Raw genomic sequence first — 13,997 nt, 5'->3', positions numbered from 1 at the left:
CACGCGCTTCCCCAGCAAGAAAGCGTTTGCATCCGTGGCGCATACTAAGTGCTGCTTTGGGAAGGTGAGTTTCACTGCAGCCCGGAACGAATTCACGAGGGAAGGGACCACGGCAAAGGTCTGGGAGCCCTGCCCGGATGCTCACTCCAGCACAGGAGAAAAACAAGCAGACCTTTCCTCCAGCCCTCAGGGGATACAAGGACGTCTTGAACTTCTCTGGCAATTCACAGCTGGGTGTGGGTTTCACTTTTTGTATCCGCTCATTCATCTTTGAGATGATGCTCGACATTAGCAGAACAGTTAGCATCACCTCCTTGCACAGAGAGAGAAACTGAGGCTCAGAGAGGTTCAGTCGCTTGCCCCGGGGCTGTTCCTACGCGGTGGTTAAGAGAAGCCCTAACCCGGAGTCACAGGTCATCCTGGGCTGAGCCCGAGTTCTGCTGGGGAAGCAAACCCTAGACACAGAGTAAAACCCCAAACTGTAGCACAGTGCAAATGTGTGAGAGCCGAAGACGGGCCTTGAATTATTATCAACAAACACATTAACCCGGGACGGGCTGTACCGTCAAGCACATCAGGGGTTTGAAGTGGCTTTTCTTTGGATCTTCCTATCGCTGAGTGTCCTGTCGCTAAGCGAAAGGTCAAGAAGGCAGAGTTTGTGCAGAAGTTTTAAACCCGGGTGTTAGAACCAGACCCTGGCCCAAGCCCCACCTGCGCCATTGGCCAAATGAACTTGGACTCCACCTCGTGGAGCTTCAGAGGCTCCCACCTGTCAAGGGACAGTCACACACCCAGCTCTCACCGGGACGGCCACCATGCAGGTCTGTGATGACACGTGTAGAGCACGCGGCGTGCGCCTGGCCTACTCAGGCGGGGTTCAGTAAGTGAAGGCAAGTTTTGAAAACGTTTCCGGGGGCGCCCGGGTGGCTCAGTAGGTTAAGTGTCCGACTTCGGCTCAGGTCCCGATGTCACGGTTCGTGAGTTCAAGCCCCGCAACCGGCTCTCCGCTGTCAGCGTGGAGCCCACTTGGGATTCTCTGTCTCCCTTTCTCGGCCCCTTCCCCCCCACATTTTTCTCCCCCTCCCCCTCTCTCGCAAAAAATAAACATTAAAAAAGTTTTTAAAGGTTTACAAAAGAGAATTGGCACTCCGGGGGCACAAACACACCCTAGTACCTTCATATATCCTCACTCTTCACAACAAGGCAGTTTTTAATACTCCCATTTTATAGACGCTCCCATTTTATAGATGAGGAAACTGAGGCCGGAGGAAGTTCTGCTTGCCCAAGGTCACACAGCCGAGAGGTGGAATAACTATGATTTAGACTTGGGTCTGGCTCCGAAATCATGACTTTTTTTACTCTGCCACACGATTTATGACAGCGTGAGAACTGGATGTCACAGGATTCTCGTGGAGGCACAGAGGCTGAAATGATGATGTTTCAGGGCCACCGAGAGGAGCAAGCAGGGAGTGCCACTCTGCTTATAGGACTTTGGTCTAGACTGGGATTTGCATGGCCTCAAGTACACCCTATTAGGTCTCCAGGCCTTTCCTCCTTCCTTATCTCTCCCCTCCTACTGCTTTGAAGGATTTTCAGATCAAAGGTGCAGCCGCTCTCCTGCGGGATAATCCTGTCGCCTGTAACCTTGTTTTCTGAGTGTCCTTCACAAAGAAGGGCTTCAGCCAAAAATTTCTCCCTCAGCGTAATCACACAATTTTTCTCGGCCTTCGCTAGCCCTCAGGAAGGAAAGGTAGATGACTGCCTTCAGAAGCATGTTTATGCTGAGGAACTTCCCAGAATAAATTAGCCAGCCCTCAGAAAGTGCCAGATACGCCACTTTCCCATCCTCCTATTTTCAGCCCTGGATCTTTCCTTCTTAAACGCCTCCTCCTTTTTTCCTTACTGAGGGAGGGCTGGCACTTTTTTTTTTTTTTTTATATTTGCCCAGTCCTGGGACAGGGGCATCTTGGCACCAAAGAAATCTTGTTCCTCTGGGTAAGAATTTGTAAGATTCTAAGACCCAGACATGATCGGCAAGTTGAGAACGGAACCAAAAATACTTTCAATCACCCAAGGGAAGCAAAAGCCCAGGGGATCCAGGATTAAAGATAACAAGACAGCACCCAAGAGGGGCACCCGGGTGGCTCAGTCGGTTGAGCGTCCGACTTTGGCTCAGGTCACGATCTCATGGTTCGTGAGTTGGAGCCCCGCGTCAGGCTCTGTGCTGCCAGCTCGGAGCCTGGAACCTGCTTCGGATTATGGGTCTCCCTCTCTCTCTGCCCCTCCCCCGCTCCTGCTCTCTCTCCCTCTCTCAAAAATAAATAAAAACATTAAAACAAAAAAAGACAGCACCTAAGAGTGCAGAAATAATCAACAAGTGTTGGGGGTGGGGGCAGAGCTGCGTCACGGGGCCCTGGGTCTCTGTGAAACGTGGCTTGCTGGAGAAACCCTCCTGATGTAATTTACAGAGGCCCCCTGACAAGCCCCCGACACCCCTTCTCTTAAGGAAAGCTCCATTTGTCTTTGGAAACATCCCCGGCTTCCCACTTCTTCCCTGTGATTTCCAGGGATTTCAGAGGAGCTCCCGAATGTCAACGGGAAGACGTACTTGAAACTGAATGACTTTTAGGTTCTTGAACGGCATGTGGACCCTACCTTGACCTTTTTCTCTTGCCATTCTTCTTTCGTACAGAGAGATTGCAAGCAATATGAAGGGAAGTTGCATTTCTTTCCCCCGCGCCCGCACACACACCTCCTCTCTCCATGCCATAATCCGGTCCGATCCAAAGAAAAACCACTTTCCCTCAGCTGGAGGTTTGCAAAGGTAGAGTATAACGTCCAGCAGAAGGACCTCTTTTCAAAATGGAAGGTAATCTGAAAATGTTCTGCTGCTCTTCTGACATTGGGTTTCTTTTTCTTTTTTCTTTTAAGTTTATTTATTTGTTTTGAGAGAGAAGGAGAGAGCGTGAGTAGGTGAGGGGCAGAGAGAGAGAGAGGGAGAGAGAGAGAATCCCAAGTGGGCTCCATGCTGTCAGTACAGAGCCCGACGTGGGGCTCGACCTCACAACCACGAGATCATGACCTGAGCCAAAATCAAGAGCCAGACACTCAACTGACTGAGCCACCCAGGTGCCCCCTGGCATTGGGTTTCTTAACGTCTGAATCTGAAGAACCATCTTCCCCGATACCCCCCACCCTATGTCCCTAACACACACGCACGCACACGAGCGCACACACACACACACACACACACACACACACACACCTGTCAGGTCCCCAGCAACTCAAACTCTATCAAATTTTTTGGCCCCACCTAGTCCTACTGAATCAAAAATTCTGGGGGTGGGGCCTAGCAATTCCCTAATCACCCGAAGAACTTATTCATTCACAAATTCCTGGCCTTCACCCCCAGAGATTTTGATTCGGGAATTCTGCGGTGGGACCGAAGAATTTACATTTACATCAAACTCCCAGATGGTGCTGTTGCCACTGGTCCAGTGAGTAGCTCTGCTGTACACAGCTTCCCAGCTGCCTCCAGGGCACAGATTTCTTTCCTACGCTAAGTGGTAAACTGTGTGCAAAGATCACGGGTGCACAGACAGATGGGGAGGGGAGGGGGGTGGTGCAGACTCAAAGAAGGAAAAGTTCTGGTATAGGAAGCAACGCATGGAAGAGAGATCTGTTCTGCCTCGGCACACTTGACCAAAACTTTACTTTCTGGTGATTTCCATCTCTCTGTCTCTGGTCCATGTTACTTTCCCAACTGATGCAGACCTACCAATGGTTTCTTAAGGGCCTTATAAAAACGCTGTTGCAAGACGTAGCCCAACAAAAGGATGAAAAGAATACAATCCCAGGACCCAAGGGCAGACCCCTGGTGCCGCAGGATGTGGGGGCGGGGACGCCCTGCCTGTGAGAGGTCTGACAGCTTTGTGACTCTCTCCTGGGTTCCCACCGGTCCTGTCCACACAGCATGTGGACTTCACCGAAATCACCTGGTTAAACACAGATCTCTGGCCCCATCCCTGGAGTTTCTGATTCTGTAGACTGGGCGTGGGGTCCAGCATGAGCACCTGCATTTTCAGTAAGCTCCCAGGGATGGGGGTGCCTGGGCGGCTCAGTCGGTTAAGCCTCCGACTTCGGCTCAGGTCATGATCTCGCGGTTTGTGAGTTCGAGCCCCACGGCGGGCTCTGTGCCGACAGCTCGGAGCCTGGGGCCTGCTTTGGATCTGTGTCTCCCTCTCTCTCTCTGCTCTTCCCCCGCTCATGTTCTGTCTCTCTCTCCTTCAAAAATAAATAAACATTAAAAAAAAATTTTTTTTAAAAAAACCTCCCAGGGATGTGTATGCTGCTTGCCCAGGGACCCCTCCTTAGAACCCCCCCCCCCCCCCCCCTGGCGTGCGTAACTCAAGTAATGCCAGGAGTCATTTAGGGTCATCCCGACCAGCAGCCACCCAAGAACAATTCTGGAAGGTAAGTTGCTTCCGGCCCAGCGTGAATACTTAGGGAAGCATCTGAATCTAGCAGCTGCCTCAGACATGGGAGCCCGGCGTTCTGCAGAAACCGACACAGCCGTGCCCGGACGGTGCCTTTTGCGAAACTCCAAAACGTTACATTTCTCTTCTTGCGCAGAAAGTCACTGTCGCTCTACTGCACCCGGAAGTTTGTACCCTCCTCTGAGCATCACATCTCTCTTGGCTTCTGATCAAGTTTTGACTGTTGCGCACGGTTTGCCAGAGGATGTGGTGTTCAGTGTCCGAGGATGGTCCGGGGCATGCTTGTCGGTGTGACCCGTCTTCAGCCTCGGAACTGGGCTTGTTGACGAGGAGGAGGCCAGCCTTTCTCACTGTGTCATTTCTCTCTTCTCTCTCCCCCCTCTCCCCACTCCCCCACCCCCACCCCGCGTCTCCTTGCCCTCCGCTCCCCCACCCCAACCCCCACCCCAGTGCATGCGCAGAAACAGAACAGGCAGACCTGCGTCCGCAAGAGCCTCATCTGCGCCTTCGCCATGGCCTTCATCATAAGCGTCATGCTGATCGCGGCCAACCAGATCCTCCGGAGCGGCATGGAGTAGGCCGCCCCCCACCGGGCTGCGTGCCCAGCTCACCGCGCATGCGCATGCCCAGCGGGCAGACTCTGTTCCTCCGCAAAAGCAGATACGGTTGCAGACCAGGCACGGTCGGGCGAAGACCCCCCCAAGGCTGCAGTGCAACAGGTGTTGCCCATTCACTTCATCTCCTTGGCAGGGACACCAAAGGGCTGTCTTAAATGCTTTAATGGTTTTGTTTCCTAATGCAATAAAATAGCCAGGAGTTCCCAGTGACTGCTTCAACCACCCCTAGGAACTCTGAAGAGAGACTTCATTTCCATCCCGGGATTCCAGGGGCCACCCAGGCTGGCGGTGTTAAGAGAGCAAGGGCGAGGCGTCAGCCCGCGGCCACCTCCGTGCCCCCCCCCCCCCCCGTCCTTTCAACCCCAGGGGTCCGCTGGAGACTCCCGGCTGCGGGAACCCTCAGTCCCAAGAGGCTGGCTGCTGGGTTGCTACGGAAGAGGGGGCTTCCTTCCTCCACCCAGTGGAGCCCCCCCCACCCCCCACCCCAAGGCGTGAGGGGAAAGCCATCGAGCGGGGTGCAGCGCTGCACCCCTTCGCTTCCGTTCTTACTGCCTTTTCTAGAGGACTCTTGTTGGCAGAGTTGGGGAGCTCTCGGTTTCCGTCGCACTTGGCTTTCTGTTCCTAGAGCCCATCGCGCACCAGCATTTTGGAATCTGCAGAGAGCCTTTCTCCCGGCTTTTGCCACCTGTGCTGCCATTCGTGGAAAAAAAAAAAAAAAAAGCATTCTCGTGGGCATCCCTGTAACATAGACATGTAGACAGACGTATATACTGGGCTCCTTCGTGTGTGACATCCCCCTTTCCTAATCGCTTACTCCCGGTATAAGCTCGTCCTCCGACATGCGTCCCCGCCTCTTTCGGGTGGGCCAGGTAGTTCGGGGGTGGGGGGTGCGGGGAGGGCCTGGGACCCTCACACCCCACTCGCCCGGAGTCGCGGAGCCCGAACCCGCCTCGGTGCCAGCAGACCTCGGTCAGCGAAGGGCCTCGAGCACCTTATCTTCTCCTCCATTTCCAACTTGCTTTGTTAGTCGTCCCCCGAGCAAAAGAGAAATACGGTCCACAGTGGAAAGACGGAAACGTACATCGCCGCTTGCAGCGGTCAGATTCTGCAACTGACTCGTTTTCCCCGCACCCGGGGAAACGAAGAGACGGGAAGCAGCGCAGCCAGCAGGTAATTCGCTCCTGCCTGCGGAGTACTTCTGCTGGGGGGGGGGGGGGGGAGGGATCCGAAGCCCAGGGTCCCTCTTCAGTGGCATGTCAACCTGTAGTTTCCCGACTTTTCCCAGACGCCGTATCAGCCACCGCTATTGATTCAAGCTTGCACAGTCCGATCGGCCCATAACCTTTCCATGCCGTGTTTTCCTTTGCACTTTTCCAAGCTCAGGTCTTTATTTCTGCAGTAGAATGGTGTCGTGCCCCTTTCTTTCCATTGCATCCTGAAGCTACGTGCTTCTTCCCTCTCCCTTTTCCCCTGTCTTCCAGTATGGAGGTGCCAGAATGTCTCATCTCTAGGTTTTGCAGGGGGGGTCCCCTGAACCCCTCCCTCAGGGGCCCCTCCCTCTCCGTTTTCTCCCTTTCCGCCTTTTCCAACCTGACTTGTCCTTATAGGGTCTTTTTCCAGTTCCACTCTGCAAGCACTTCCTGCAGCAGCCTGGGGGGGGGAGGCAGCTGTAGAAACTTCCCCACGGTGGGAGCCCGCAAATATTCCTGATGAGCACAAGTAAAACTAGGGTTTGAGCCATAGTACGGAGCAGGTGTGAGCTCCCGAGAGCCCTGGGGGTTGAGGGTCCTGCTGGGAAAATGCCCAGAGTCTTACCGGGAGTTCCTTCCAGGCCAAGGAAGGCAACAGCCTGCCTCTCCCCCTTGCCCGCTCCACCCTGCCACAATACCCAGTGCACGTCTGCCTCCTCTCTCTCCCCCTGCCCAACTCCCCACGGTCCCTTCAGGATGGGCTTCCAGAAGGAGGACAGGTCCGAGCGCAGAACACTAACACAGATGACTGCGTCATTAGGTTTTGCCCCAAGCGGCTTACCTCCCCCCCCCCCCCCCCGCCCACAACTGGACTTGGATGGGAAGGACCCCCTGAACCTCTAGGCCGTGCCCTCCTGGGGAGCCAGACTAAATAGAGACCCCGGGAGGACTCCCAAAGGCCGCTGCCCCGTGAGAGGGGATCGCAACGCTTCTTCAAAGGCTGGCTGTCTGCAAGTTCTGTGCCTCCCCCTGGAGGACCGGGTCCCCGAAGGATGTGCGGCTTAGAAGAGAAATGAGCCTCTGTGCAGGGGCGGAGAGTAAAGAGAGCTCTGGAGAGGCACCAACAGCCTGTTCGAGGCCTCGGCATCCTCTCCCTGACCAGGACCCTTTTCCTCTCCCAGTGACCCGCGAATCCTACCCAGGAGGGATTCGAGGAGCAGGCGTCCCTTGCAGGGAGAGAGGACGAAAAGGAAGCTATAGAACTTTCCTCTGGGGTGGCCTGCCACCGTGGTGGCGTCACGCATGGTACCCAGGAGCTGAAGTGTGGGGAGGCTGCCCAGAGTTAGAGGCGCTCCTGACCCTTTGGGAGGCGAGAGCTTGTGTCTGCGAGGTGAGCCCTGGCTGCTTTGCCTGGACAGTCTTTCAGAGGTGTCAGGATTCTTTGTAAGACTTAAGATGTTGACTTTCTGCAGCCCCACCCCAGGTCCTGTCCATTCCACAGCTACTTCAGCCCCGTGTCCCCCCCCCCCCCCCGCCCACGCACACACAGCACTTATGATGCTCATGGTTAAAGCGTGGCTCATTCTTGCTGTAAGAACACGTGCCCCCCAGACCACACAAGGGATGATCGGGGATGCATTTTGCTAGGGGGACAAGGGATGCAGACCCTGGTCCCCTTGGCCCCACAAAAAAGCTGTCTCCTATCACTCCAGAAGCAGACAGAGCCCCCAGACGGGACCCAGCATGGGAACTATTAGAAGTGGCTTCCAGAATGTGCGTGGGTCCCACGTGACCAATCTGTAAAAAAAAGAGGGGGGGGGTGATGTTGCCATGGCAACTCTTGCATTCCACCCTGAGTTTGCCAAGGCACACAAAAATAGGGAACATTTTCTTAAAGAACACCGGGCTCCGGGCACCCATATCCCCCCTGGTGGGGTAAATTACTCTCAAAAAAATCTGGCGGTTTCTCTGCCTTCTCTGGTGTTTTGAAACCGTCCTTCCATGTGCTCAGAACAGGAGCTACCTGAAAGCCGGGTGGTATTCTCCCCCCCCCCGCCTCCTCCCCCCCCACCCCTTCCCAGGGCCCAGAGCAAGGACCCCTTCATCTGGGCGAAAAGGCAGAAATGTCATTTGGAAGGCAAAAAATATTTTAAGCCTCAATCTTTAAAAGCATCTGTTGGCCTGTTGAGACGGCTCTCCCACAAGCCAGAAATGTGAACTGAAGTGAACTGAGGTTTACATGGGGTCTTAGGCAAGCCCAGAGGCTTCTGAACTTTCTAGGTGTTTTATTTGCAGAGAACAAGACGTGTACCGCGAGGCGTGTCCTTTCTCCATACCTGTCCCCCGTCTCAAGTCACACATGACGAGTGGTCTGTCGCGGTTAGCCAGAGAACCTAGTGAAAGCTGGCAAGGTCATGCGGAGGGTCATGCCCCTCACCTCCCATGCAGAGAATCGTTAAGTGATGCATCTAAGAACTGGGAGGGGGAAATTTCTCGTTCATTCTAAATGCCTTCTCTAGGCTTCAGTTCAGACTCAGGTTATAAATCAAAGCGAGTTTTGCTCTTAGCTTGTAGCTGGCAGCCTCCCCGGGACCATGACTGAAGAGGGAGGGTGTGATGGCCAAGCACAGGTCCTGGGGTTGGCTGGCCTGGCCACGTGTGTGGCTACATGTCATGAAACCTTGTTTCTGTTGTGCCATTTTCTCTGCATGGTCGCGGTCGCTGCTGAGCTCTGCTCCTCCCAGCTGGAGGTCCCCAACCAGACTGGGTCATTTCACTGCACTGTTTCTCCAAAAGCCCATGGCGATAGTATTACCCTGCTCCACGGAGTTGTAGCGAGATCTGGAACCCCACTGCAGGGAACAGTCCCTTTTCCCATAGCGCCACGATGATACAGACGGGCCGAGCCTAGGCTTCCGGACTCGGGCACATACCGGTTGCATTCCCAGGAGGACTACTCTCTGGAGAACGTCTGTCTGCAGTGACCCGAGTTCACAACTTTCTCGTTGGCCTCTTCAGGGATCCTCACCGGGCTAAGAGTCTGGAACCTTAAGCCCTCGCCATAGCCATCTTTCCTCACCTCCTCATTACTCGGCCGTCCCGGAAGGGGTTGGGGGGGGAGGGAAAGATCCATCAGAAATAGCAAAGTAACATTTTTCAGCAGCTAGGGGTTTCCAGTGGAATTATTTGAACCACTAGCAAAGTGGAGGAGGGGCGGGCTGCCCCTTGTGGACCCTGTCTCCACAGCCATCTAAATGTCAGAACTGTCCAGCTTCACTTCATACTTCCTTTGACTAAATCACTCAGGGGACTGTCCTCAGCTATGTGGCCTTGCCACTGACACTTGGTTGGGGGAGGAATAAGGTCAAATGCACACACCAGCCACACACTTCTCTTAGTCTGCCGTGCTTGTTTGCTAATGCGCATGGCCACAGGGCATGACTATGGTTTCTACTTTATACTGGTTTTGGGACCCTCTTTCTATGGTCTCAAGGGACGCGGTGACGAAGCTCGGAAAGTCTTCACGGCAAAATTAATTTGATTCCGTTGGCTTGAGGTAATAGCCGCAAAGAATCAGGTTTTGCCAGTCCCATAAGACAGCCCTCTGGACCCGGAAAAGACTCGCCCAGCCCCCTGCCCCCTGCCTGCCCCGACTTTGGGTAGCTTAATCGGTTCAACACCCATGGTGGGTGGAGCCCTCATCCGCCTCTTTTCCTTGAGCTTGATGGGTTGGCTTTCAAAACAGTGCTTCTCACAATGTTAGAAGTTATTGTCCGAGTGAAAGGGCTGCAGGGCTGGGATTTTCCAGGGGAGTAGAGGAGGAGGCTAATTAGGAAGGAATATTCCAGGGAATGAAAACTTCAAGGGTGGTGTTGCTGCATCACTGGACCTGTGAGAGAAAAAGGAAGATTGTGAAGGGCTGCAGAGGCTGGTCTCTGGACGCTTTTCCTGAATCTGTGGCCTGCGGGGGACTGAGTGCCACGGGGCTGCCCATCAACCTGACCCCAGTGACACGGGTGGTGGCATACATCAAGTGGAGGCTGTAGTTCGTCTTTCCTTGGGGGATGCGACATCTGCCAAGCTCAAAATGCCTCCCCCCCCCCCCGGGGGGCATTGTGTCTGGGCTCAGACCTGTTGAACTGAGGCCAGGAGAGCGTAGGGTAGAGCCAGACGTAAGGGAGCACGATCGCGTGCAGGACCTCACGTGCTTCGGCCGCCCACCAGCCCGATCATTTGAGTGACGTTCCCTTCCTGGCCTCAGCTCTCTCATCGCTAAAGCAAAAGGAAAGGGAAACCAGAAGAGCCCGCCCATCGTGACTCTGTCTGTCTGAAACAAGTCAAGATGATGCCTAGGGTTGAGAGGGGCTGGACTCCCGCGTGAACTGGGGACTGGCGGTTTCTTTTCTCACACGGGTCCCAAGAGGCAGTTGTAATAAAGGATCTCTTTTGGTGTCCGTTGTCTGTAGGTGAAACAATGCAAATTGGTTTCCGTCCAATGCGTGGTGTGTTGCAAGTAAGAGGTTTTGTTGACGCCCTAAGGTCTTGCTGACCCAAGGGAACATCAAAGATGGGCTTAGCCAGGGTGAAAAGTAAGGGGATTTGATCACTTGATGGCAGATCACGGGCATGAGAATTCCGGGATCAGTAGAGTGAAAGAAAGCCAGATCCCAGGACAAAGTGGGTGTCTCTCCATCTGAGAAAGCCCAACTGGAAGCTACTGAATAAAGAGCACAACTTCCGGTCATTTCTTTTTTCTTTTCTTTTCTTTTTTTTCCTGGCCATTCCGGTATATGTGATAATGGTTTGCAATTATTCCTAACACTGCGGAAGGGAGAGAGTCACCGTCTCTCACGATTGCCAGGAATGAGATTAGCAGTCTGGGGAGACCAGCCGCTGCGGGATGGTCTCTTGGAGGCTGAGGGATGCTGAGCACAGGTGCCTGCTTTGGAAACACCGACCCTGGTGAGGGGTGGAGGGCAGGACAAGAGTGACCGCTGGACGCATAAAATCCCTAGCCCTTCTGCCCCATGACAACATAACATCCTAGGTTTCTGTCCCTTTACCTCTACCTGAATTGGACTGAGATTTTCACATAAGCTTGTTTTCATAGAAGCCCTACTGACCTTCCCTGGAAAGACCCAGATTGGTCCGGAAAGGAAAGGGTCCTCTCGGCTCCTGGTAGAATCTTACACAAGCCAGGGTCTCTCGGCTCTCCCCAAAGAAAATCAAAGAATATTCCTCCTTTCTGACCTGGAAATCTGGTTTCAGGGGTCCTTGAATGGCTTCTTAGTGGGGTTTGACTCCCCCCCCCCCCCCCCAACGCCAGTTCTGAAATCCAAGAAGAAGCTGTTTATCCAAGGACTAACCAAAGACCGAGCCCTTGGATGGAAATCAGATCCAGAAAGTCTGGTCAGGCAGTAGGCTGGCAAACTGTCATCTTTTGAGGATGGGAGGGGTGGGGTCAGTGAGCCTAGGAGTCATTAGACTGGAGACGTGACTTGTTTCTCAAAGCACAGTATAGTTAGTGGCTGGATGCAGACTGGAGCACAACTGAGGATCCTAGGATCAGTATGCCTGGAGCCTGACAGCTCTGGTTTCCAGAATGGGCCACTCAGACTGAAATCCTGGGTCACAGTCTTCCCATTTACCTCATTCATGTTCCTTTTTTTTTTTTTTTCTCATTCCGTGTTAGATTATTTCTGCTATTAAGTGATGGGAGTCAGCAGACTAGTCAAAAGGAAATCTTTATATAAAATGTAAATATTAATATAAATTAACTTGGCATGCAACTTACTAATCCAATGAAGTATATATTATTAATATGTCCTCTTAGTGTATAAAGGAAAACTGACTGCCATATTTACCAGATGTTTTCTGTAACCAGACTTGTCTGTAAATATATAATCTGTATAAAAAAAAGAGTCTAATTTACCATTATTTATGCAATAGAAAAAAATAAAAGTTTTTTTTTTTTCTTTTGAGGAGAGATTCAGTTCATTATCTGTGGTGTGGCTTGCAAACCTGTCACGAAATTCACTCCTGTGACCCTGGAGGGCAACCAGACCCATTTGGACGGCAGTCCGGCATCACCTTCTTCCTAGAAGCAAGGATCAGGAAAGCGGCTGGGGATCTGGTCCTCACGGTCGGGCTTTGGAAGGGAATGATTGGCATAAGGGGGGATAAGCTGGTTATGGATCATATGGTGAGAAGAACAAAACATCTTCTGGCCAGGGGCAGACATTTGCAGACACCCAAGCTAATGGTGTCACCCTTTCGGGATTGCATTTGCCAAATTCTTCCCCAATGTTAGCATTCAGGCATTACATAGCTTTCCCTTAAACTTCTGGAATTTGCAGTGTTATTGGAGCTTCTCAGGCAGAAAAAGAGACACCCATTCCCTTCTATCAATAGGGAAAAGAAGAATACCAGAAAGTTAAGTGACTTAAGGACACTAAGAGATCCCGCTTGAGTTTGGACCAGAACCTTGACCTCCTGATGCCAGAAACCGTGAGGGCATCTCCCATTTTTTCTTTACTTTTCAAAAATGTTATCACACATTTTCCCAAATGTCTTGTACTGAGGCAACAGGCTGAGTATCCATTTGGGTAGACTCTCCCAGGATCTCCCAGGAGACCCCTTGTTCACTGTTGCATTTTATACACCTTCTCGGGGGGCAACTTACAAGGTAACATCACTAAGCATTTGTTATGGTTTAAAAATTCTAAAAATAGAGTGTTCTCGGCATAAAACACATGGTTTTCTCTCTGCTAAAGGGGGCCTCTGGCAAATTCCAGTGATAATAACTTGGATTTTATCCTCTCTGATCTGATTTTTAATATATTTTTTTTTATCACCAAGGAGCATTTAGTCACGAATATGTATTCTTCTGGGGTAATTACCCCAGCATGGAGTGTCCTGCAGGATAAAAGTCCCACGGGGGTGGGGTGGGGCGACAAATCTCTGACCCCTGAACCACAGAGACAGTGAAGCCTGAACATTGGCTCAGACCTGGTAAATCAAAGCTCTCCCTCAAGTTATGAACGTACCTTTGAATCCCATGGGGATTTTTCCACAATTTTGGTGGTGCCGGCCACTTGTGTGGCCAGAAAGCTCTTCTGGCTTGAGCGATGTTCAGCAATCAGCCCTGCAGCTCAGAGCCAGCCAGAACCCTGCTCTCTCACATCCAAATGTCCTAGGATGAGGAAGAAGGGCAGGTGCCTCGATGCAGAAGAGCTTCCGGGCTGTGCTAAGGGGACACGCTGGCTCAGACCGTTTGGGTTCACTGCCTCAAGTGGCAGGCCAGGGATGGGGAGCCATCTCCCCGGGCGGTCCCTCAGTAATGCTCCTGGTAACGCGATCTCGGGAAGTATTTCCCAGGCTGGGGTTGCAGTTGTAACTCGCATGTCCTAAGCACAGCAGCAGAGACGTGTGTGGGGCAGCAGAGACCTCTGCTCTCCCTCCCAGGGAGGTGCCGCTGGCTCCTGAACTGGAGACGCTTCGTGGCCTTCCCCCACCTGCCTTCCCAAAGCCAAAGCCATGGCTGCCAGGAAGCAAAGGGGTGGGAGCGGTGTATGCGGGATAGATGACACACCCCCTCCCCGGTCTTCCCTGAGGTTAATAATCTGGATGACAGCAGGAGAAAACAGAGCGGAGAGGGGGAATGAATTGTCTGGTGTATGAATTATATCTCAATA

General features: G+C 52.7%; 1 protein-coding gene across 4 annotated transcripts in view; it reads left to right on the top strand.

Annotated features, from left to right (window-relative positions):
* The window catches only part of CALN1 (calneuron 1), a 536,504-nt gene extending 524,222 nt beyond the window's left edge, over window positions 1-12,282 (top strand). For all 4 annotated transcript variants that reach the window (XM_086692032.1, XM_086692031.1, XM_086692033.1 and 1 more), the window contains one exon: window positions 4,947-12,282. In XM_086692032.1, coding sequence (XP_086548158.1) covers window positions 4,947-5,074 — 128 coding nt within the window. In that variant the 3' untranslated portion in view covers window positions 5,075-12,282. The remainder of the gene's footprint in view (window positions 1-4,946) is intronic.
* The last annotated feature ends 1,715 nt before the right edge of the window (window positions 12,283-13,997 follow it).

The sequence above is a fragment of the Puma concolor genome, chromosome E3 (genome assembly GCF_028749965.1).
Source record: "Puma concolor isolate L17-30 chromosome E3, mPumCon1.1.hap2, whole genome shotgun sequence".
In the NCBI taxonomy this organism is placed as follows: Eukaryota; Metazoa; Chordata; class Mammalia; order Carnivora; family Felidae; genus Puma; species Puma concolor.
The sequence above is the reverse complement of the archived record's forward strand: the minus strand, read 5'-3'. Positions and strand labels throughout refer to the sequence as shown.